Source organism: Natrix helvetica, assembly GCF_964273705.1.
Source record: "Natrix helvetica genome assembly, chromosome: 3".
Lineage (NCBI taxonomy): Eukaryota > Metazoa > Chordata > Lepidosauria > Squamata > Natricidae > Natrix > Natrix helvetica.
In genome coordinates, this window is record NC_138549.1 from 140,958,611 (window position 1) to 140,982,946 (window position 24,336).

At 39.8% G+C, this 24,336-nt stretch overlaps 1 protein-coding gene across 8 annotated transcripts in view; it reads right to left on the minus strand.

Annotated features, from left to right (window-relative positions):
* Positions 1 to 24,336, minus strand: part of RBM39 (RNA binding motif protein 39) — a 35,798-nt gene that overhangs the window by 2,100 nt on the left and 9,362 nt on the right. For 3 of the 8 annotated variants that reach the window (XM_081946361.1, XM_081946360.1, XM_081946367.1), the window contains 12 exons: positions 14,854 to 15,048; positions 14,552 to 14,617; positions 14,412 to 14,465; positions 13,396 to 13,513; positions 11,479 to 11,631; positions 10,527 to 10,664; positions 9,090 to 9,155; positions 7,011 to 7,215; positions 6,689 to 6,766; positions 6,058 to 6,090; positions 3,750 to 3,825; positions 3,559 to 3,664 (listed from right to left, as the gene is read on the minus strand). In XM_081946361.1, coding sequence (XP_081802487.1) covers positions 3,559 to 3,664; positions 3,750 to 3,825; positions 6,058 to 6,090; positions 6,689 to 6,766; positions 7,011 to 7,215; positions 9,090 to 9,155; positions 10,527 to 10,664; positions 11,479 to 11,631; positions 13,396 to 13,513; positions 14,412 to 14,465; positions 14,552 to 14,617; positions 14,854 to 15,048 — 1,288 coding nt within the window. Of the gene's footprint in view, positions 1 to 3,558; positions 3,665 to 3,749; positions 3,826 to 6,057; positions 6,091 to 6,688; positions 6,767 to 7,010; positions 7,216 to 9,089; positions 9,156 to 10,526; positions 10,665 to 11,478; positions 11,632 to 13,395; positions 13,514 to 14,411; positions 14,466 to 14,551; positions 14,618 to 14,853; positions 15,049 to 15,392; positions 15,585 to 24,336 lie in introns of all 8 variants that reach the window. The other 5 variants (XM_081946363.1, XM_081946365.1, XM_081946364.1 and 2 more) reach the window with 3 other exon arrangements.

Here is a 24,336-nt window from a genome sequence, read left to right on the forward strand (position 1 = left end):
ATCCAAAAAGTTCTTGAAAATTCGGGGAAATGTTCAAAGAGGAAAAAGGTGCACCACCACATCATGTCACAGCAGATACTATCACCCCTTGTCCTGATGAAGAGTTCACCAGAGCTTGAATCTAGTATACCATCTCAGCCTGGTGAGATCATCTGTTGCCATGAGGTGAGCAAACATCAGTGTGCTCATGTTATCCAGTTATATATCTTCATCCTGGTGAGCTAAGTGATGCTGCTGATGTCCTCTCTCAGTATCTGGATGGCAGGCAACAGGCTTACATTTGAAAGTAGCTTATGTTGAATTGTATAGCAGTCAAGCTTCAGAAGTTGACCACAGGAAAGGTTTTATGACATTTTGTGCTATGTCATGTTTTTTATATATGTAAAATATATCATAAAAATTTAAATTTCATGGGAATCATGGATCCTGGATTTCATATTCATTCTGTAAGTTAGCTCATGTGGGTGTCTTGGTTCAAAAGGTTTTGCCCTATAATGCATGGTTTTGCCCGTTAAAGGTTTCAAACACAAAAGTTTTAATACAACATAGATTCACTCTACCTAGCAATTTTATTTTCTTCAACTATTTGCTTTTCTCCATTTTAATGCTCAAACAAATTTAATTGATATTTTTTCTTGCAAATCAACAGGCGTTGGCATAGAAATTTTAGGAAAAAATAAATTGGTAAAAATACATTTGTCCTTGCCAATGCTTAATTTTAAAAATAATTTGCATTAAATCATTAACAGTTAAAACACCCAGCACAATTTTTTGACTAAGGTGAAAGCAAATAAGTAAATCTGAGAGTGTATCTATAGGTGGCTGAGCCTGAGGGAAGGGTCAAACATATCATTAGTCTTGAGTCCCAGAAGAGATCTAAATCCAGCCCACCTTGAATTCCATTGATTCTTATCTACCATTTGTTTGCTTTGACTGTTAGTAGCTTCTTGTAGAGCATCAGCTTGCAATAAACAATTCATTTAAATTGCCTGGACTTCCTCATTTTCTCACTTAACAATATCACATTTATTTGCTCGTTAACCCAATATACAGTGACCATTCAATCCCATCTAATGATTTTAACACTTGATCTCAGATAAACAATATTTTGAATAAATGCTAATTGTTGAAATTTTTCAATACTTAAAAAGAACAGTGCAATACAGAGCTTTTGAGTATGGTCTCCTGAAGCAACAGGCAAATTAAAGTATAAATAACCACTTTATAGTCTGGACTGTTACTGACACACCTGTTAGCATTTGGAAGAAAACGCTCCAGGACTTATGCAACCAAAATAAATGCAAGACTGTGGAGATCCCTCTTCTCAAACTAGAAACCAATATTTATAGATAGGTTGATCCAGATAGTTTTGCACACACTATTTTGATGGTTGAAATATCATATTTGAATTAAAAATGGTGAGTTTTTTCCCATTCCATATAGTTCCAAAAACTTTATATTGAATTTTCAACATTGTAATATTCATATAATTCTATTATCTATGACATAGCATTGAGATTGAATTTATCTTGATAGAAGAGAGAGGGAAGCCAAAAGCCCAATAGAACATCCAGCTGAATACAGTTTGATAAGATTAAAATTGTTATGGACTATGAAAAGAGGAAATAATAATTCAGAAGATGAATGAAGAGATGAGCAAAAGATCGACCTGTGGTTGTCAGATTAAATAATATGGATAGGTGTAGCTGGCTGCCACTCAAAGGTAGAGTAACAACCAGGAAGACACCTCCAACAGATGTATATCACAAAGGTACACAACCATTACTGGAGTAGTAAAAATTGTTTTTGTCCCATGTCAATTTCTTTGAAATTAGAGGATGGAAGAATGTAATTTGGGTCTTGGAAGAGAGAGACTGAAGAGTGAAAGATTGATGCTGGTAGGACCTGTATAGAGGAAATATGATCTCCTGGTTCTGCTGAACTTTAACAGCTGTTGGTACTATCAACTGTGAGCACTCAGATTTTAAGTAGTATATTGCAGAGATTCTTCTCTCAAGTAGGTAGTTCCAGTCAGTGAGGGAGGGAAAGATCATATCCCCAGGGCACTCCAACATGAAGAATCGTGAAGTGTGGTTTTTCAATATATACTATTGAAAGTACATTGTCTTTACTATTCAATATTTGCAGGAAGCTATTGGGAAAAATTACCCACCAATACCTGTCTAGGGAGATTCAGTTTTCCAGTCATGGTTGTCCCAAAGATGCTTTTTCAAAAGGCAATTGGACTTTGTTTTGCCTTGAATACATTTTGCTTCTAATCCAAGATTCTTTAGAACTGAAGGTGGTTCTTGGATGTGAAGTCAAACATCTTCAAGGAAAAACAAAGAAGGTCCAGTTGCGTTTTGAAAAAGCATCTTTGGGCTATCCACCCAGTACAGGATGAGATGCTGTCAGTACATTGTTGATCCCTGGACCAGCATTAGCTATGAATAAAATTCTATCCTGGTGCCTGAAAGTAGTTAGATACTGGATGGGAAGCAACAGACTTAATCTCAAAGTTAAGAGTGACTGATGATTCAAAAGCTTTGACTCTTTGACTTCTAGATAGAGTCATGTTCCATTGTAACATGCAGACTTGTCATGCAGTGTTCTCCTGGACTCACAGCTCCTGCTGGAAGATTAGGTTTTAAGCAGTGGTGGGTTCCTGCCGGATCGCACCGGATCGCGCGCGCTCCCTTTCAGCGCTCCACCTGGCTCGCGCGCTCCCTTTCAGCGCTCCACCTGGCTCGCGCGCTCCCTTTCAGCGCTCCACCTGGCTCGCGCGCTCCCTTCCGGCGCTAAAACCGGAAGTACGGTCTTGCCCCGCCCCTGGCGAAGCGACGACGCCTGCCTGCGCTCCACCAGCTCGGCTGGGAACGGAGATGTTTCCTCAGCTTCGCCAGGGGCGGGGCAAGACCGTACTTCCGGTTTTAGCGCCGGAAGGGAGCGCGCGAGCCAGGTGGAGTGCTGAAAGGGAGCGCGCGAGCCAGGTGGAGCGCTGAAAGGGAGCATGCGAGCCAGGTGGAGCGCTGAAAGGGAGCGCGCGCGATCCGGTGCGATCCGGCAGGAACCCACCACTGGTTTTAAGACATGGTCAAAGCTTTGGATTTATGGCAGATTTCTTAAAATTGGAGATTTGTTGACAGTCATGACTTCTTCATATCTAGATTTTTGCAACACAGCATACATGGGTTGCCTTTTGACAATAAAACTATACAACACTTAGAACTGTGTTATCTCTGCATTGAAAGGCTTTTGTAGATGAAATGGATGTGTGGTTTTATTGTTCCCAATCCTAAGAAGAGGTGGCAGTCATAATATTATATTGTATACTATTTTATTATATTTGTGTCTTAATTACGGGAAATGGGAATGGTTTACATAGTGAAGTGGCCCAAAGCACAAACAAATCAATTTTTGTGACACTTCATTTTAGAATAGTTAAAAAACAGTGAAAAGGAATCCATATATTGCATACAATAATAGCATGAATCCTTTTATAAAACTTTAAAGGGCTCAACCATAATGCTATCATTAGATATGTTTTAAAAAACATACCTGAGTTGAATTTTTGTCTACATAGATGTGGACAACACCTCCATGCTTGTTACATTCTTCAATCACATCATCTTTAATTTCTGTATCCCAGCCAGCTTCTTCTTCACTGCAGAATAAGTTAAGAAGGGAATAAACTCATGTCTTTATACCAAATACAGAAAATTGTAGAAAACTAAATCAGGTTAACTTACGTTTGAGGGTTAAACATATTGGACAGCTGAAAGCATTGTGTTGCAAGTGGTTGTACAGAAGCAGCCGCAGCCAAGACTGAAAAAGAAAACATAGCATGGCTTTTCAGTCATTTTTATTTTGGTTTATGTACACACAAAAATATAATTCTATTATGAAATGCAATTCCTCTTAAGCAAAGATTTTAATTCTGAATCCACAAAACTAATCCTATCAGTGAAGATACTGCCTCCAAAAGGAGCCCTTCCGACATACTGCTAAGGAATGACTAGACAATTATAAGATCAACATTTAGCCCCATCTCTATGTAACAACTTGGCAACTAAAACTAGCCAATAAATTCAATTACAAGTAGGGTCTGAAAGAGCAAAATTTCACGTCCATAAAGGGTAAATGCAGCAGTGGACATGAGTTCATTATGTGATTATGTAAATCACAATTATTTTCAAATACTTTTTGAAAAGGGAAAGCATAATTTTTCCACATTCTGCTTTATATTTCAGCAAAACTGGAAATTATGCTAGCTCTATTCTGACTAGCCTTGGAGGGTTAGTCTGTTATATAAGATTTGAATCAGATGCTTGATAATGGATGCTACCTAGTTCAACTGATCTGTTGATAGCTCCTTTAAATGCCAGGTTTCCAGGAATTCTGTAGCACATCTGCTCTTTTTATGTGGTTACTTGCATTTTCCCAGTTAGACAACTTAGAACTACGCTGCCTTTGGTCTGACCTAAGTGTAGTACATACAATTATCTGCTACAATGCCCTACCTGTCAATGACTACTTCAGTTTCAACCACAACAATACACAAGCACACAATAGATAACAAATTTAAGGTAAACCGCTCCAAACTCGATTGCAGAAAATACGACTTCAGCAACAGAGTAATCAATGCCTGGAATGCACTATGGTTTCTTGACCATGGTTTCTTCCCCAAACCCCCAAAACTTTAACCTTAGACTGTCTACTGTCGACCTCACCCCATTCCTAAGAGGTCTTTACGGGGCATGCATAAGCGCACCAGTGTGCCTACTGTCTCTGCCCTTGTATTTGTATCCATTTTATGTATTCATAATCATGTTTATACTTATATAGGTTATCTAATACATGCTTGACGAAATTTAAAAAAATAATGTATATGGTTGATTTTGAGGGAATGGGTGAATGATAGGTAGTCCATAGAACAAATTGATTTCAGACATTCTCTTGCTTGTATTGGATAAGGAAAGGAAAAAGCATTTATCCTACCATTTTGCCAGTTAAAGGTTACAGATATGAGTGTTATCTATTTATAATTATTTGTGTCTTGCCTTCATAATTTTTACAAATAACTCAAAATGGCAAATATATCCAACACTTCTTCCTCCTCCTATTGTCCCAGTCATTTTGGCATATTCAGGAAAACCAAACAATTGTAAGACAGCCCATGGATCACCACAGTAACATTCCAACATACAAGCAATGTACCAAAACATGCCAAGTAACGTACTTGCTTATTTTATTGATTATTGATTAGTCAGTTGATAGCACCAATGTACAAAAATAAAATAGATGCAAATATATAAAGATAAAAATACAGTTAATTAAGTAAATATGTATTAATATTGGCGTTTCATATTATCCTAGTTTGATCTATTAAATGATTTCTCAGTTGGACAGTCTTAACTACAAACTTGATGATTCTGATAGCAGACAAGCTTGATCCTTGGAGGAAATAACCCACTAGTTTCTTTGGAGAAAATAAAAAAGTTTCATACAAAAAATTCAGTATTTGTTTCCAAGAGTTTGCTTAAACATTTTCTTGGCTGACCTGAGGTTAAGTACTGAATTATTGTGAAATAATTTTGATATATGTGACATTTTAGTTGGTTTCTCTAAAGTATTACTTTTGATAATCCGCCAGATTAGAAAAAAGTCACCACCAACAATTTCAATCTTTAATCATAGAACAACTTTGTATAGGATAGGCAGGCCTGTTTCAGTTCTATCTGCAGAATCTGGAGTGTGCTTGTTAAAGGGCTTTTAGTAGATTCTGTAATTCTGCATTTATATTAATATTGGTGCTTTTTGCCTTCTAAACCTTTAATATAGTACTCAGTCTGCAGTTATAATTCATTAATTTAAGTAAAATTTTTGAATTGGCCATGACCCTCACTGAATTTTTGAAAAAGCTTATCTATCTTAGTAAGAGCCATCTCTAAATATGGGAAGAAATCCTGAGATTACTTCTAATAAATGGCAATCAAGCTAATGGAACTGTGGGTGACCAGTTCTTAAATGGTACACAATATTTAAATTAAATCTCACCTTCACTTTGCTGAGAAAGTCTTGTCTGTAAATCTGAAAAAGAATGTTGGAAAATTTTAGTACTATTACATCTTGAGAAGAGACTTCCCTCAGTAAAAAAATGTTAAGCACAGGTAGTCTTCTGGTTATGGCCATTCAGTGACCATTCAAACTTAAATAGTTCCGAACAAGTAGTCACAACCGGTCCTTGGAGTTCTGACCATCACAGTATCCCTATGGTCATGTGATTACATTTAATAATAAGCCAGTCACAATTTCTGACATCCCCTGCTAGCTACCCACAAGCAAAGTCAATGGGAAAGTGTGCAGGGAAAATGGGCAGGAAGTCATAGTCACATGAAGTCTTCAATTAACTGTGCAGTCCTTGTTTAATGACAATGATGATTGTACTAAGCAGTGCAATCACAAGACATCCTGCTCTACAACTGCATGGTTTAGTCACAGCAATTCCAATCCCAGTTGCTGTCCTAGCCTGAAGTAACTTTTTCATTATATAAATTCATGATGAATATCTTGCCAAAGGAAAACACTTCAGTAAAGGAGTGGCTGCTTCCAAGAAAAAGCACGCAAAACTGTTACTTCAAGTTTTTCTAGAATAACATCCATATAACAATTTAAAAATTAATTTTACCTGCTACAGCACTAAATGCTAATGATCCACTCATTTGCAGTGCTTGCTGGGCAGCTGGAGGAATCTGCAAACCTGTACCTGGAATAAAAAAAACTCATTGAATCTTTTTTTGGGATCTATTTTAACTAGGACATGCATTTTATAAAGTTTTGAGAATAAATGTGATTGTTTAAATCCACTATGAAAATCATAATGAATTCTTCATTTTATTGAAATACTGAAAATTATGACACGTCAGATACTGAAAGAACAAAGAAAGGATGACATGCAAACTAATGAAACGTTAGGAAGAAGCACATAGTAGTGTTATTAATTCACTTACCCTCAGCAAGCCTTGCCATCAACTGAAGACGACCAGTTGTTCCCAAATCTATTCCAGTCCTTTCCAATTCATCATTGTCCAAAAATGAACTGGCACTCGATGCATCTGTACGTTCAGTCACATGTCCTACTTTCATTGGCCTACCTGCCAGTTCAAATCCATTTAATTGTTCCAAGGCCTTTTTAGCACATTCTGAGTCTGAAAACTAAAATACATAATTATCATTTGAAGCAACTGTTACAGCGCGTTGCCTACATTTAATTTAGATACAAAACTAAAACAGGTAGCCTAAAGAACAGACAAGGGTATAAAAGGGTGAAAAGAGACAAAAACATTTATGTTTGTTCACACATTTATTACATCTAGTCTTTGCTTGACCATAGTTGGGACTAAGCAATGACTAAGCTAGACATTACATGACTATGACTTTTGATTTCACTGCTGGCTTCTCCATTGTGTGTTGGATACCAGCTGGAAAGTGTGCAAATGGTGATCGCGATCATAGGGATGCTGCAATACTTATCGTATTTTTCAGAGTATAAGACGCACTTTTGCCTCAAAAAAGAGGTTGAAAATCTGGGTGCGTCTTATACACTGAATACAGCATTTTTGGCCTCCTGAAAACCCAGCTCCTTTGCAAAAAAGGCTGTGCATAGCCCTTAGGCAGCTTTCAGGGTGCTCCTGGGGGTTGGGGAGGGCAAAAATGAGCAAAAAACAGACCGATCCCCCCCCCCAGCAACACTCTATGAGCCTCCTAAAGGCTATGCATGGCCTTTTTTTTGGACAAAAAAATGGGCCTGTTTTCGCAAAAAACAGGCCATTTTTTGTTCGTTCCCCCCCCCAGCCCCCAAGAGCACTCTACAAGCCTCCTAGTTTTTTTGGGGGGGGGTGTTTGGGGGGGAGGCCTGCAGAGTGCAATTTTTTTTTAAAAAATTGCCTCTTCAAAATCTTGGTGCATCTTTTACTCTGGTGCGTCTTATACTCTGAAAAATACGGGGAGTGCAAGGAAAGTTCATAACATTTCTTTTTCAGTGCCATCCATATTATTTTAACAGTAACTTAATAGGGCAGCCATTAAGTGAGGATTTCTTATACTATTATTTTTTTTATGCTGTTGTACTTCCAAAGGCCTCATGGCAGCATGCAGCAAAAAAGATTGAAAATATGGTAGGGATCTTGTAGAATATCCTAGATCAGTGCTGGTGAACCTGTGGCACGCGAGCCATTTGTCAGTTGAGTTCACCCTTTTTTAAAGCCATTTTTTGCCCTCCCCATGCTCCAGAGGCTTTATAGGAGCCTGGGGAGGGCGGAAAGAACATCCCCTGCCCACCCGGAGGCTTCATGAGCTTCCCTGAAGCCTCCGGAGCACAAAAAACCAGCCCTACGGCCAAACCGCAACTTCAGGAACGGACTTCCAGTTTGCTCGGAGGGTCGTTTTGAGTGCTCCGAAGGCTTCAGGGAAGCCTCTTGAAGGTCCCTGAAGCCTTCGGAGCGCTCAAAACGACCCTCCGAGCAAACCAGAAGTGACTTCCGGTTTGCTCGGAGGGTCGTTTTGACTGCTTTGGAGGCTTCAGGGAAGCCTCCTGAAGGTCCCTGAAGCCTCTGGAGGGCTTCCGGGGGTCGGGTGGGGGGCTGTTTTCGCCCTCCCCATGCTCCTATAAAGCCTCTGGAGCCTGGGGAGGGTGATAAAAGCATGCAGAAATGGGGGGGCGGGCGCCTGTAGTACGTGCATGCGCACTGGGGGGAGTCACACATTGCATTATGGGTGCGGCACACCTGCACACGACCCCCCGCGCTCCCCCACTTATGGCACACGAGCCAAAAAAGGTTCACCATCGCTGTCCTAGAATAATTCCAATATCTTAAAAAATAGATGGGAGTCAAGATAGATGCCTGTTCAAGAACATATGCTGCCCCCATTTAGAACACAATGGGCAACATACATATTATACAATATAAAATATATTTCTTATATGTATTGAAATTATTTCCGTTATGATTGATAATTGATGTACTTTTATTATAACTAAGAGTTAATTTATTGTCTCCTAGCCCATATATGCCAATATATAAACTTACAGTAATAAATCCATATCCTTTGGACCTCCCAGTTTCACTGTCCATCATTAGCTGAATGCTTTCAATCTGAAAAAGATCAAATTACCCGTATTAAAATATATATGTATGTATACAAACACACACATACACACTTATTTTCTTTTGACCGACCCCCCCCCCCCGAAATAAGTGCTTGGCCTTATTTTTGGAGGTCTCATTATTTTTGAGGTGCAAGAGGCCTGTTAACCTCGGCCCGTGGATCAACTGATCTGGAGAAAGCCAGAGGTTCTGTTTCTGGCACACTCTTGCCAGTCTTAGCATTGCTGGGCCTGACACTCTTTTTGTGGCGGCAACTAAGAGAAGGTAGCTAGGGTTTGTGGGAGCGGCCCCTGCGAGGACATTCCGTAGAGATGGCATGTGGGGTGCATGTTCCTCCACCAGGAAATGGCGGGGACTGGCTGCAAATGCATTTACATATTTTGGGGAGGGCTTATTTTAGCGCACACACTCAAAAACCTGATTGGGCTTATTATCTGGGGAGGTCTTATTTTGGGGGAAACGGTATATTTTAATGTAGGGTGAATGTTAAACAGTTTTTTAAAAGTTTCAAATATTGGTGAACAGCCAGGGAAAATACCTGCTACCTTCTCCAATATTGCCTTTTATTCTTCCTAATACATTCCAGGAATAGTAAAAGATGGAGTAACTGTTTATTTGGAGCCATTTTAGATTCTTTGAAATCAATCAGCGATAGCAGGGGTCCCTAACCCCATTATATTAATTACATTAATTGTACATATGAACACCCAATTCAGTGTGCTTTTAAACGTACATATACAGTATAATTCCAGATTTAATAAGAAAATGTTAAATTTTCTATTTTCACTTATTAAGCTTACACCTATCATTATTTCAGCTTTATATCTCTTGAGTTGTTCTGATGCTAAAATTCTGTTAATCATACAAAATCATATTTTCAATGTGTTCTGTTTGGGACTGTTTTGAAGCTGTTTCAGAAACTGCAGCTAATACAAAGCATAGCAGTCTGATTACTAATTTTGGTGACTATTGTAGGAGAATGCTAACACTGTAGTTGCTCAACTGGTAACCAAATGGGCTTCTAGGCCTAACCTCAAGTACCTGTAATTACTTATAAAACCCTACATACTGCATTATACCAAGGAACTTCCTTTCCATGTTCAAAGAATAAGGAAAGACAGGTTCTCTACAGGTACTTGGACAAGAAAAGCCCATGATTTATAAACACATTCCCTCTTGCATGGAACATTTGGTCCCTACTCTCCTACTGTATTTCAATATTGAGCCCTAGACTGTCTTGGCTCTATAATAAGTTTGTATTACATTAAAAATTATGATACTGTAAGAGGATTTTTAAGCACAAAGATACTCATTTGTGTTGAATATTAAACAGAGATACTATATTGAAAAAAAACTTACCCGGCCAAATGGTTCAAAGATTCCACGAAGCATATCTTCAGTTATATTGAAATGTAAGGAGCCTACATAGAGTCTCATGGGGCCTGCACTTCCCTTTTGTAAGTTATTAGCCATTGCTGCTGCTCTGTTTTTCTCTGCCTAAATATATATATATACACAGGAAACACTATAGATTACTATACACAGTAGTATAAACTATGTTGCATTCTACGAGGAAACATTTCTATGTGCAAAATCCAAATCTTTCTGTTATATTAGCTATGTAAGCTAGAGAACAAAAACATTTATATTTGAGAGCTATCTAACACAGCTGATACTTTTATTTTACTTTCAAGATTTTGTTCTATTTTCTGCTAAAAGTTTTTGTCACATAAACAGTCTTATTATTTGTTGGCATCAAAAGTTAAAGAAAATCATAAAAACTAACTGAAAAGTACTATCTTTGTCTTTCATATTGAGAAGTTACACAGGGTAGTGTCTACTGCAAAATCAATCTAAACTCAATTTCAGGATAATACATAGTTCCTAGAATTTTCCAGCAATCTTTGAATCCTTACTTCCTCCGAATAAAAAAATTGCTACTGATCAATTAATGTCTTCAAAATAAGCCAGCTCCTCGTCTCTTCTAAAGAGACTGGAAACCACCTGTCCTTTCATAATATTTCTCACAAAATCCAGAATGTTAAGCCAGATCTACTGGATATAATCAGCCAAGATGGAAAAGGATTAAGAGAATCAATGATATCTCACAAACTATTCCTATCAGTCATAACAGGCAGCTGAGATTTCAATTAAGGTTTTGAATAATCATGAAAATACTACTACTAGTTTTAAAAATGTTAACTATATTAGAAACAACACATTAAGCAATATGGTTAACGAGGAATCATTTAGTCTTATCAGATCAAGCCTTATCTATTAGCACTAAAAAAAGATTTCAAGTCAAACTTACCTGAGATGCTTGTACAATAATTGGCACTCCCAACACTCGCTGCCCAGTTAATCCAATGGCCAAAGGAACTGAGCTGACATCAACAAATTCTACATAAGCAATTCCTTTTGAACGTCTTGAATTTCTATCTGATATCATGCGTACATCACGGACCTAGAAAAAAAAATTGAAGTATTGTTTTATTTGGTTGAAAGCTTTAATGGATTTAATATGTATATACCACTATATATAAAATCAAACCACTACTTGAAATTTTCAAACCTGATACAGGATTACTTAGTGTTCTGAGGTTTTAACAACAGATTCCATCCACATAAGAAAACTTATCTATTTGGCATTGTATATGCACACCAGGGAGCTTCCAAGAGTACATAATATATACTGTATGCATGCGATGAAGAACCATGTCCAAGTAAAATTAATAATATCGTAACAGTTAAATCATACAAGCTGGTTTATATATAAAATATTTTGATACATAGAAGACTTTGTAATTTTCTCAAGAGGCTGACACTGGATCCCAGTTCTGGACAATTTTTGTCCAGTTTCCCACCTTCTCTTTTTATGGAAGGATTCAGGCCCAGATAAGAGACAGAGACTTTTAGATAACCTCTGGCAAGAGCAGTATGGGGGTAGTGCATCCATTCAAGCTCTTCTTGACCTCTTAGCTGCCTTTGATACCATCAACCATGGTATCCTTTGGGGTAGGTTTTGATGTTGGGAGCTGGTGACAGTTTTGTGGACAGGGTTTGGGAGGCTAGGTGGGGGGCAACCCTGGTAAAACAGACTGGCTATGGGTAGATGGTTCCTCTGTATCTGGGGGTAGCGGTCTTCCTGGACTAATGAGGTAGAAGTCATGTCTAGGAGGGCCTTTCCTCAACTTCAAGGTTGTACACTGACTATGCCCTTTCCTGGACTGAAAAGCTATTCTTTCAGTCACTCATGCCCCTACTCACATCCCAGATGGACAAGTATAATGTGCTCTATATGGGACTACCCTTGAAGAGTATTCAGAAGCTGCAACTGGTGCAGAATGCAGCAACATGAGCAGTTTTGGGCGCCCCTCGAATGGCACATATAAATGAGCAGTACCGAATGCTAGTTCTCTTATGGGTTCAATTCAATATATTAGTTATCACCTTTGAAGTCCTTCAAGGTATGGAACCAGAATACCCGAGAAACCGTGTCCTCCCGATTACATCAATCAGCGCCATCAGGTCAAGCAGGGAGGGAATGCTGTATGTCCTGTCACTCAAGGATTTTAAACTAATGAGATCTAGAAGAAGGACCTTCTGAGCTGCTGCTCCCATCCTACCCAAAGGCGAGGTGAGCCTCTACTCTTCTAGTTTTCTAGAAGAATATTAAGACCTGGCTTTCCAGTTAGTGTGGTGTCAGGCACAAAATACCAGGACCACAAATGAATTTCTAATTAAATTGATTTATTGCTAATGGTGTCCATGCACAGGAATCTATGGTTAACAGTATCTTGGTGCTAGATAAAGGCCAACAGCATTCAGGAAAAGATGGATTTAGTCGGTTTGTGGCTACACACACATTTTAGGGTGATTCTTTTGACTCTGCCACCAGTTTCTGCCATACCTTCTACACAGATACAGGATGCAGTCCTGGCGACGTCTGGTGGTCCAAAGACTCTTCTGCTGCCTTATTAATCTCCTAATCTTTGAATTTTTAACCTGGTTTATCTTCACTTGCATGTTCTAACTTATTATAACTGGTTTTAAATTATGCTTTCATTCATGTATTACTATAGTTTTATTATGCTGTTGTAATTGCCCAAAATCATTTAGGTGGGATGGATGATGTAGAAATTTAATAATAAATAAAATAAAAGAAATAAATATCTTAGAACAACCCAGAAGGAATTAAAAGAACTGTCAAGAGTTCTTCATATCATACCTTTCCTACAGTAGAGAAAAATTCTTCCAGGTCTCTTGGCCTAATTCTTGCTGCAAGCTGCATGCAGAATACTGTTCGAGCATCCCGTTCCTCTGGAGTAAGATTATCAATAGGCTCTCTGAAAAAACAGTAATTATTATTGATATTATTATATCAATATAAACACATTTAAGATAGATTTGAACAGATTTGATTTTTACATTATTAAGATCACTTGTATTCTCCTCCTTTCAGAATCTGCACTGGAACATGGTGATAGCCAATGCTAAGCTCTCATGCCTTCTCTGTTGCAAAACCTGCCTCTGGAATAGCATTTCCCTGGAGGTTTGACTTGAATGATCCTGCCATCTTAAGACTCTGAATCCCTACCTTTCCCCAGCCAGATATTAGTTTAAGGAACTATGTGCTCTGGGAAATGAATTAAGATTCTAGTTGATTAGCTCATTTTGCTTTCATTGTATTGGATATGCTTTAAACTTACACATTACTCAGTTGACATGAGTGACCTATAAATTAAATAAATAAATATTCAACATGCAAAATATGCATATGAGAAGACAAATAGATTATGGAACAAAGAACTGGATATAACAAGAAATTTTGGCTATCTTTAACCCAAACACCTATGACTAAGGGATGCCTGCAGTTTCAGTGGAGATATATATTTAAGTATAGGAATCTCACCTCTTTACAGCATTATAAAAATACTTTTAACTTCAATATATTTTAATTGATCTCCCATCCTCAGAAAAAGTTTTCTAACTTGCTTTTCTGAAATATACACATATGCATGTTAGCAATGCCAGCCCAGAAGAATCCCACTGCCAATTATCTCTACACTCACAGTGTATGTATTTTCTAGCACATTCTCTTTATAAACATAAATCCATATACATTGCAAGAGCAGTCAATCACACAGAACGGATTTTTTTAACGACAAATCTGTGTAGAATATAAATGTGTACAACATTCAATGTTATGGAAATTTCAACATTAAGCAAGATTCAAATCCCTACCTCACAGGGCTTTTGTCTTTTCTGAAAGGACTTTTGCTCCTAGATCGACGCCTGCTATAAAAGAAAATATATGGAATTATGAAAGGAATAAATATCAATATAAACCATTAAATCCATTATTAAAGAAAATAAGACAAAACCTTATTTTCATGCTGTGTGGCAAGCCCATTTTTCCTCTCATGGCACTATTGAACTTGGGACCAGAACTAGGAGTAAAGAAGAAAGCAAGTGTTATGTACAGCATTTATCATTCTGTTTGACATTTACCATTAAGAGATATATTCTGATTAGTATCATAACCATTACACTGAATGGTTATGAAATAAAACTGAAATGCTAATGTAATTATATTACAACTGAAGTTTCTAAAATTCTCAGGCTAAAATTTTTACTATTTATTTACTCTTAAAGAAACCTAAAACAGTAATTTCACACAACTTACTAGGGGCTTCTGTAACGGCCTCTGAATCGCCGTTCTCTGCTTCTTGAACGGCTACGTCTCCGTTCTTTACTTTTACTGCGCTTTCTTTCTCGACTCTTGCTTTTTTTTCTTTCACGTTCACGGCTTCGTTTGCGCTCCTTGCTGCGGCTTCTCTTCCTATCATGACTACGACTTCTGCTCTTGCTTTTTTTCCTCCTGAACAGAACAGATTTTAAAAATCAGTTATGTTTTCAAAGTGGAAAAACATTACAAATGTGTCCATATGAAATAAGATTAGGTGACTTGAAAAATATTTGTCAATTTTAAATAAATATTACACAATATTTTAATGAATATAATAGCAATCAATTATACAACTACCTGTAAATCTCACAATTAAGAAACATATTTAAGGTTAAAAGCAAAGCCATTTTAGGTGAAAATTTATTTCGAACCAAGTGAATATATTGCTGCTTTAATCTTTACAAATCTATTTCCTTATTAAAAAGTTTTCTCTGTCACAAAAGAGTGTTTTAAAAATTACAAATAATTATACCTACCAAGTTCCTTTCTAGGAAATTCAGCTTCATAACTGTATCTGCATTGTTCATTTAATGACACTGGTTTTTCACTCTACTGCCTGTGTATTGTTAGATATGTTCCAAATGGCCACTGGAGCCAGTGGCTTGGATCCAAAGGAGCCCTTCCACTAGAGGAAAGCCTCTTCCACACACAGAAGGGCTGTTTCCAACCTAGCAGAAGAGCATTATGTGAGAAATGTGAAGCAAAATTGAGGTAAGTTATCTGATTTATATAAATTACTTTAGATCTCCTTATACCCACAAATTCATTCAATAGCGTAGCCTCATATTCAGTGTCCTCACATTAGAAATGCCTTCCCATATATTTGCTTTAATGGATTGGGAATATTTTTTCCATGAAGAATTAATCAAACACCACTAATATTTCTTTGCCTCATAATTATCTAGATCCAAATCAGGTTTTTTTAACTCCTATTGTTAAGTATGTGTTTATATAAATGTATTGTTTTACTAACAAATATTGGTTAATTAGATTACCCCAAAATACTGCTAAATTTAACTTTATGAATACAAACTTCAATATGAATTCAAACTGTTTTATGAACACCTCAAAGTAGATGACAGAGAGATACTAGTGGAACAGCTTGCCTTCAGAAGTTGTGGCTGCTCCATCACTGGAGGCTTTTAAGAAGAGACTGGACAGCCACTTGTCTGGAATGGTATTGGGTTACCTGCTTGTGCAAGAGAAATTGGGTTGGACTAGAAGACCTCCAAGATCTCTTCCAACTGTTATGCTGTTATGTGTTAAAACCATTTTTTTACATAATTCCTACAAGACTGACCAAGATGCAAAGCAGCACAATTCTAAGATCTAGAAATATTAATGTAATTTAATAGTTCCTATAATCAAAATATTCTGTTTTCAGTAGATTAAAGCTCCCAGTGAACGCAAAAAAACATTTCCAATTATACAGCAGGCAAGATTATAAAATAACTAATAGTTAATACAACCATGATACAGGCTCAACCGCACAGCTGGGATCTAAGGCTGAATAACAAAGTCAGTTTTCACAGTTTTGAACATTCAGCAAAATCAGGGCAGGGACTGGCAATTAATTTTTCCCAAGGGTCCACATGAGAAATTTGGACTATTATGAAGGGCCAAATCAGTAGGCTGAACATAATACTGCTGGAGGCGCCCACATGTTGACAGAGGGGGAGCACAGAGCCTTGGCTCACCTTGTCCTATGTTCTTTTGTCATAGAGATAGAGTAGTTCTTTATCTCACCAGCTGACTAAAGGAGTGCACTGGCTTCTTTTACTTCCCTCTGTGGCGTGCCTATTTATATTTCATTTTCTAATTTACAACTGATGCAACTGGACAGGGGCAGCCAAAGGGCTGGTTGTGACAAAATGCCCAGGTCTGCTCTGGGGGAATAGCACCCCTCTCCTCTGAGATCTAACAGAAGAGTAAATAGTGAAGAGCCACTCCCACAAGTAACCCAGTTGCAAGCCTTTATAGAAAATAGAACCTTCAATGGAAGCCAAAGGCATACTGGCAATCAATGCAGTTTGCAGAGCACATGCTGAATAAGAAGCACCTTTAATTGCCTAGGCTGCTGTATTTTGCATCAGCTGAACCTTCCAAATGTTCTTCAAGGGCAGCCTCATTTAAAGTTCTTTGCAGTAGTCCAATTGGGAGGTGACCAAGGCATGAGGGATTGTGAGTAGAGCCTCCTGGCAGATGAATGGATGTCAACTGGTACATAACAGCTATACAAAGGTTCTCCTAGCCATGGCTGTCACCTTTCCTTTGAGCCAGAGGAGGAGGATCCCCAATTATCCAAAGATTTCGCCTGAGGTGTAGCACAACTCCATCCAGAACAAAAGATGTTTGTTCTGAGTATCCAGAACAAAAGATGTCCCAAATTAGCAGGGGGATAAAAACTGAGACCCACTCTACCTCCCTAAGTCTGAGGTGAAGCCTGTATTTTCCCATCCAGATCAAATAGGGTTTGGCCACATAAATGATGTATTTGGTTCTAGGTCAAAAAATTTAGAGCAAAAATGCAAACAAAAAATAGCACTTCATCTTATTTTAGTGCTTTAAAACAGGGGTCTCTAACTCCAGGAGAGTCCATCAGTCCGCAACATGCCAAAAACCAGTCCACGCAAACAAACGAAGCCTCATCCGTGGAATTCAGGCAGCACACAAAACCACACTCCCTCCAGTCTGTGGAAAAACCTCTCCAAGAAACCAGCCCCTGGTGCTCAAAAGATTGGGATCCACTGCTTTAAAATGTCTATACAGGTAGTCCAAAACTTACAAGAGTTCATTTAGTTACTATTTAAAGCTACAGCAGCCCTGAAAAAAGTGACTTATGACCATTTTTCACACTTATGACCGTTGCTGCATCCTCCTGGTCACATGTTCAAATTTTGAATGCTTAGCAACTGGTTCATATTTATGATAGTTGTAATGTCCTGAGGTCATGTGATCATCTTTTGTATTTTCTAACAAGCAAAGTGTAGAAAGTGCAGTTAACTGAAGACAGATTCACTAACCGTGTTACTAACTTAATAATTGCAATGATTCACTTAACAACTGTGGCTAAAAAGACATAAAATGGGTCAAAACTCACTTAATGAATGTCTTAAATTATTTTAAATTATTTAAATTATTTTATTTTACGTATTTAAGTATTTTCAACCCCATGAAAAAGCTTCTACACAAGACATGGAGAACCCAAGTCCCATGCTGTGGCCCTAAAGCAGTGGTTCCCAAAGTGGGCGGTACCGCCCTCTGGGGGGCAGTGGGATGACTTAGGGGGGCGCTAAGAGGCATAGGGGGCAACGAAATTACCCAAACAAACCTGGAAATAGCTGCGGGTTTTCCTTTAAGCACCACCCTCCCCTGCAATCACTGCCTTCCTCCCAGGAGGGGCACACGCCGCTTCAATCGCCCACTCAACACCGCCGGCGTCTTAATCGACCAGCTTGGCTTGTGAAAAGTTTTTTTTTTTTAAACGGTCGATGGGTAGGGAGATCATGCACGGTGTTGTTAGGGGGGGGGAACCCATCGATCGTATTCTAGTTGAGCTTGAGAGAGAGCTCTTTGCCACTGGTTTAAAAATGGTCACATATTTCGTGCCATCCTTTTCCTTTGCATAGAGACGCTGCTGGGTAAAAGTAACTGGGGGGAGGGGCGGATGAGCGGAAGTGTGGTCGCTCCCTTTTGGTGGTGTGGATTTTGGTTAGGGAGGTTTGGATTACCAGCAGGAGGGAGCTCGCATTGCAATCTTCCGTTTCTAGCCTTGGAAATACGGGTGTTGTTAAACTCATGGGAGCTTTCTTTGATATAGGTATAGTATACTATATGTATATACTACTGTAGTATAGGTTAGGAGTCCCGAAACTTGGCAACTTTAAGACTTGTGGACTTCAACTCTCACAATTCTTTGCCAATTCTTTGGAGTTGAAGTCCACAAGTCTTAAAGTTGCCAAGTTTGTAGACCTCTGGTATAGGTTCTCCTGCTCGAGCAGGCGGCTGGACCAGAAGACCTCCAAGGTCCCTTCCAGCTCATTTATTTATAAAAGCTACACTCAATGCTGGTCGCGGGTGGATTTTCTTTTAGGATATGTGTTTAGTTTTTGAAATATCCCCATTCCCATCCTCTCTCCTTGCGGAATTACTGGTTTTGAACAGTTGGTTCAGCGAGCAGAAGTTTAGCCATTGAAACCACATAAGCATTTAAAGGCAGAATGTCTGTGTCATGCAAAATAATTGGCAATCTGAAGGAGATAAGATTATATTGTATGCCTTTGTATGTGTGGATATGTGCACACATAAATTTTGCAGCAGGGTTAACAATGACCAGAGCACCTCTTGGTTAGCATAGCCAATAAGAAACTTGGCCAATAATATTAAGGCAAGTATGAGCAATTATCTGTCCATGGTTGCTTTAAAAAAATGACACCAGAGTTTCTTGCCATTTTTGGATGGGGACTGATGAAACAGTAATACAAATCTTAAAATTGGTGGGTTTTTTTTAAAAAAAAGGTAAAATAGATTGTACTTCAGTTTTGCTTAGATGTGTGATGTGAGTCAACCATTTTTGATATTTAGACCACCAAATCTTAAAGACTATGCAGATGGTTTGGAAATTAATGAAACTGAAAATTACAATGATGTTATTGAACTATCCAGATAAAGTTGTTTCTCTGACATTCTAAGACTTAGATGTCTGAATGATATCAGGATCTTCTTTTGATGGAAATTCCAGATTGGGTGATAAATCCATTTTCAGATACTGAGGAAGATGGGGTAGTGGAGGAACAACTCATAGAGCTGCAAAATGACATTGAGCTGAAGCCAAAGTTTAAGAAATCGTACCAAGAGTTTTGGTTACAGAAAGAAATTTCTGATCGCTATCCTGCACTATGGACAGTGGTTAAGAAGCTCCTTGTTGTATTTCCAACATCATATTTGGTGGAACGTGGCTTCAGTGTGGTCATCCAACTTCTCTCCAAGCAAAGAAATCGACTCCAGATTACTGAACGTGGTGATTTAAGACTCCTGCTAAGTGACTTAAAACCAGACATTGGAAAACTGGTATCACTTCATCAAGCCCATCCATCACATTAAGAATTTACTGAACAGTGAAGTAGTTACTAAATTTTACTGAGTTTACTAAGTTACTAAGGTTCTTGATAAATGACTATCACTTTGAAAACCTGATATCACATGGATCATGTTCAACAATTTTGTTGAATTAACATTAACTAAAGTTTTTTAAATTGGATTTTGAATAAATGCGCAATTGTTGCAGTTTTGTATTTTACTGTTACTATCTTCCTTCCGTCGTGCAAACCGCCCAGTCACATGACCCCCCCAGCCACACCCACAGAACCGGTAGTAAAAAAAATTGAATTTCACCACTGGGTGGGGGGCACTGAGGATCAGTTTGTAGCACCAAGGGGCCGGTGGACTGAAAAAGTTTGGGAACCACTGCCCTAAAGCTTCCTGTGACTGATTAAAACTAAGAGCAATGTTTTGGATATTTTTTCAACGACCATAAAGTTTTGTAACAAGGTTACAAAAACAACAGTCCCTAGTCTTTTGAGGCCAATGAGCACACATGTCATTTTGATGTTCAGAGATGGCTGCTACAATGGGTGTGACTTGCCACAACCTTTATCAGAAAGGAAACTTTCTCTACCATTCTCTGTAGTTCTTTGCAAATACTGACAGCTCTAATAATATTTTTCTTTTTTGGATAAGTAGGTAAAGCACTGATTACAGCTACCAATCTCTTTTTATTTCTAGGAAGCATGTGGAGACTACTATTCGAGGTCGGCTTGGAAACAAAAACGATTTTGGAGGCTGATGCTTTATAGCATGCCAGCTTCCTTCCTCATTCCATTTTTTAGGAGCAATCTCATACATTCTGGCAACACTTGTCTTGAATTTAGTTGTCGGAATTTTAAAAATTGCTACTTTAATTATTTCCTACAATATAGATATTATCTGCATTTCCCGTAACAGGTATTTTTAAATGTCTAATTGAATGATGTACAGGAACAGTATTTATCAAAAAGAGAAAGTATTGCTAAATACAAAAAATATTTAAAAAGAACAAATAATAATGAATATACCTTCAAAGCCTATGAATGCACACTATGTCAGTAAATATAAATACATGTTCTGTCTTATCACAGTAAAAGCAACCAGACAATTCAACATAAAACATTTAAGACAAAATTTCCTTATAAAAGAGGATTAAAAATATGGGGAAGAAACTTAAAAGTTTTATTGGAAATATACTACAGAACTGCTGGAACTGGAATTGATATTGTTTATCCCTTGAATGGAAAACTAATGGAAGCTCCTATGAACAAAATACTAAAACAATCATTTTACTTAATTGATTTTCAAAAATTAAAAGAAAAAAATCCTTATGTTTATATAGTAAAATATGACAAGGTTAAATTCATTAAGACTTTTTAACATCAAAGGCACTGAACAAACCTTAAGCAAGCAAACTTTTAGTGATGGGGGATTTTAATCTGCCGTCGATGGGAGAAGCGTCTGAGGGGGTTCGGGAGTTCATGGCTTCCATGACAGCCATGGACCTGACCCAGTTAATTCAGGGCCCTACTCACAAGGGAGGCCACACCCTGGACCTTGTTTTTGTCTCTGGCCAGTGGACGAGTGATCTGGGAATAGGGGATCTAGACACTATTCCCCTGTCATGGTCGGATCACTCACTTCTCCGGCTGGACTTCCCTGGTGCTACCCCCCGCCGCGAGGAGGCGGAACTGGAAGGTATTAGATGGTTCCGCCCCAAGCGCCTGATGGAACCGGATAGGTTCCAGACGGAACTTGGGCCACCTCCTGTGGACCTGACCCGCCCCCGAGTGGAGGACCTGGTAGTCGCATGGAATAGTGCGACTGCCGGGGCCCTAGACCGGGTGGCGCCTTTGCGGCCTCTCCTGCGGCGACGAACCACCCTGGCACCTTGGTTTACCGAGGAGCTAAGGGTGATGAAACGCCACAAGAGACGCCTAGAGAGTCGTTGGAGATCCTCCCGCTCCGAATTTGACCGAGCACAGGCACGAGCCTATTTGAAGACGTACCTTGTGGCATTAAGAGCGGCCAAACGTCAACATTGCGCCGCTCTTATTGCGTCTGCAGATAACCGCCCTGCCGCCCTGTTTCGGGTGACCCGTTCCCTCTTGTTTGAGAGACCACGGGAAGCCCCACTACAGGGCAGAGCAGAGGAGTTTGGGAATTATCTACAGGACAAAGTCGCTCAAATCCGGATGGGATGGACCCCTTTCAGTGGTTCAGTAGAGACGCCCGTTGCGAGTCTTGAGGGACCGCTTTGGGAGGAGTTTGACTCGGTTGCCATCGAGGATTTGGACAGGTTGCGTGGACGTCTGCGACCCACCACATGTTTATTGGACCCGTGTCCCTCCTGGCTTGTACTGGCATCCTGGGAGGTTACGCGCGACTGGCTCCTGGGCCTGGTGAACGCCTCGTTGGGTGAGGGGTCTCTACCGGCCGCCTTGAAAGAGGCGGTGGTGAGGCCCCTGCTCAAGAAGCCTTCCCTGGACCCAACGGACCTAGTCAATTATCGTCCAGTCTCCAACCTTCCTTTTTTAGCGAAGGTTGTAGAGAGTGTGGTAGCACAGCAGTTCCCACGTCACCTGGAGGAAAATGATTATCTAGACCCGCGCCAGTCCGGCTTCCGACCCGGGCACAGCACGGAGACGGCCTTGGTCGCATTGGTTGATGATCTCTGGAGGGCCAGAGATAGGGGTTGTTCCTCTATCCTGGTCCTATTAGATCTCTCGGCGGCGTTCGATACCATCGACCATGGTATCCTGTTGCACCGGCTAGAGGGGCTGGGAGTCAGGGGCACCGTTTTACGGTGGTTTGGCTCCTACCTCTCTGGTCGGACGCAACGTGTGTTGACAGGGGAGCAGAGTTCGACCCGGAGGCCACTCACATGTGGAGTGCCACAGGGATCGGTGCTCTCGCCTCTCCTGTTCAACACATATATGAAACCGCTGGGCGAGATCATCCGTGGTTTTGGAGTGGGATATCATCTGTATGCTGATGATACTCAGCTATACATTTCCACTCCGAACCACCCCAATGAGGCCGTCGAAATGATGTCCCGGTGTCTGGAGGCCGTACGGGTCTGGATGGATGGCAACCGACTAAAACTCAACCCTTCCAAGACGGAGTGGCTGTGGCTTCCGGCCTCCCGGTTCAACCAGGTGTTTCCATCTCTGGCCATCGGGGGCGTCCAACTAGCCCCCATGGAACAGGTGCGCAATTTGGGCGTCCTCCTGGATGCCCGGCTGTCCATGGATAACCATGTAACAGCCGTGGCAAGGGGGGCGTTCCATCAGGTTCGCCTGATGCGCCAATTGCGCCCCTTATTGGACCGGGATGCCCTACGCACAGTCACCCATGCGCTAGTGACGTCTCGCCTGGATTACTGCAATGCTCTCTACATGGGGCTTCCCTTGAGATGCACTCGGAGACTACAGTTGGTCCAGAACGCGGCCGCGCGGGTGATTATGGGGAGGACTAGATACTCCCCTGTAACACCTCTCCTGCGCGAGCTGCACTGGCTGCCTGTGGTCTACCGAGTGCGTTTCAAGGTTTTGATTATGATCTTTAAAGCGCTCCATGGCACAGGGCCTAGTTATATGCAGGATTGCATCCTGCCCCACACATCCCTACGACCAATTCGCGCACACAGAGAGGGACTTCTCCGGGTGCCGTCCGCCAAACAGTGTCGGGGGGCGACACCCAGGAGCAGAGCCTTCTCTGTGATGGGCCCAGCCCTGTGGAATGACCTCCCCCGTGACATCAGGATTACTTCCGATCTCCGCTCCTTCCGTGTACAGCTGAAGACCCACCTCTTTCAATTATCCGGCCTGGCTCAATCGCAATCGTAATTTTCCCATTCCTCCAAACTGTTTTTAAATTGTCCTTAAATATTAATTTTTATTGGGTTTTTACAATTGGGGTATTTTAAAGTTGATTTTTAACTGTCTATTGATGTAATTTGTTTCCTCCTCCGTGTATGTATGTAGGTATGTTGTGTATGTATGTACGTTTGGTGTTGTTATATATTTTTTATGTTTTATGCTCCATTGTACGCCGCCCCGAGTCCTACTTGGAAAGGGAGCGGCTAATAAATCCAAATTTATTATTATTATTATAAACACATTATAAAACCTCTATCTTTAAACTATTGTAATAATAGTGTAAGATAAGGTAACATTTTGAAGATAACATTTAACTTCAGCTCAGTACTGTTATGATCTAATTATACAACTAATGGAACAGAACTATCAATTGTTAATTTAATGGCCTACAATTCCAAGTCTCTTTTGATTTTTCCAAAGGGGGGAAAAACTTTCCTCCACTCAATACACAGCA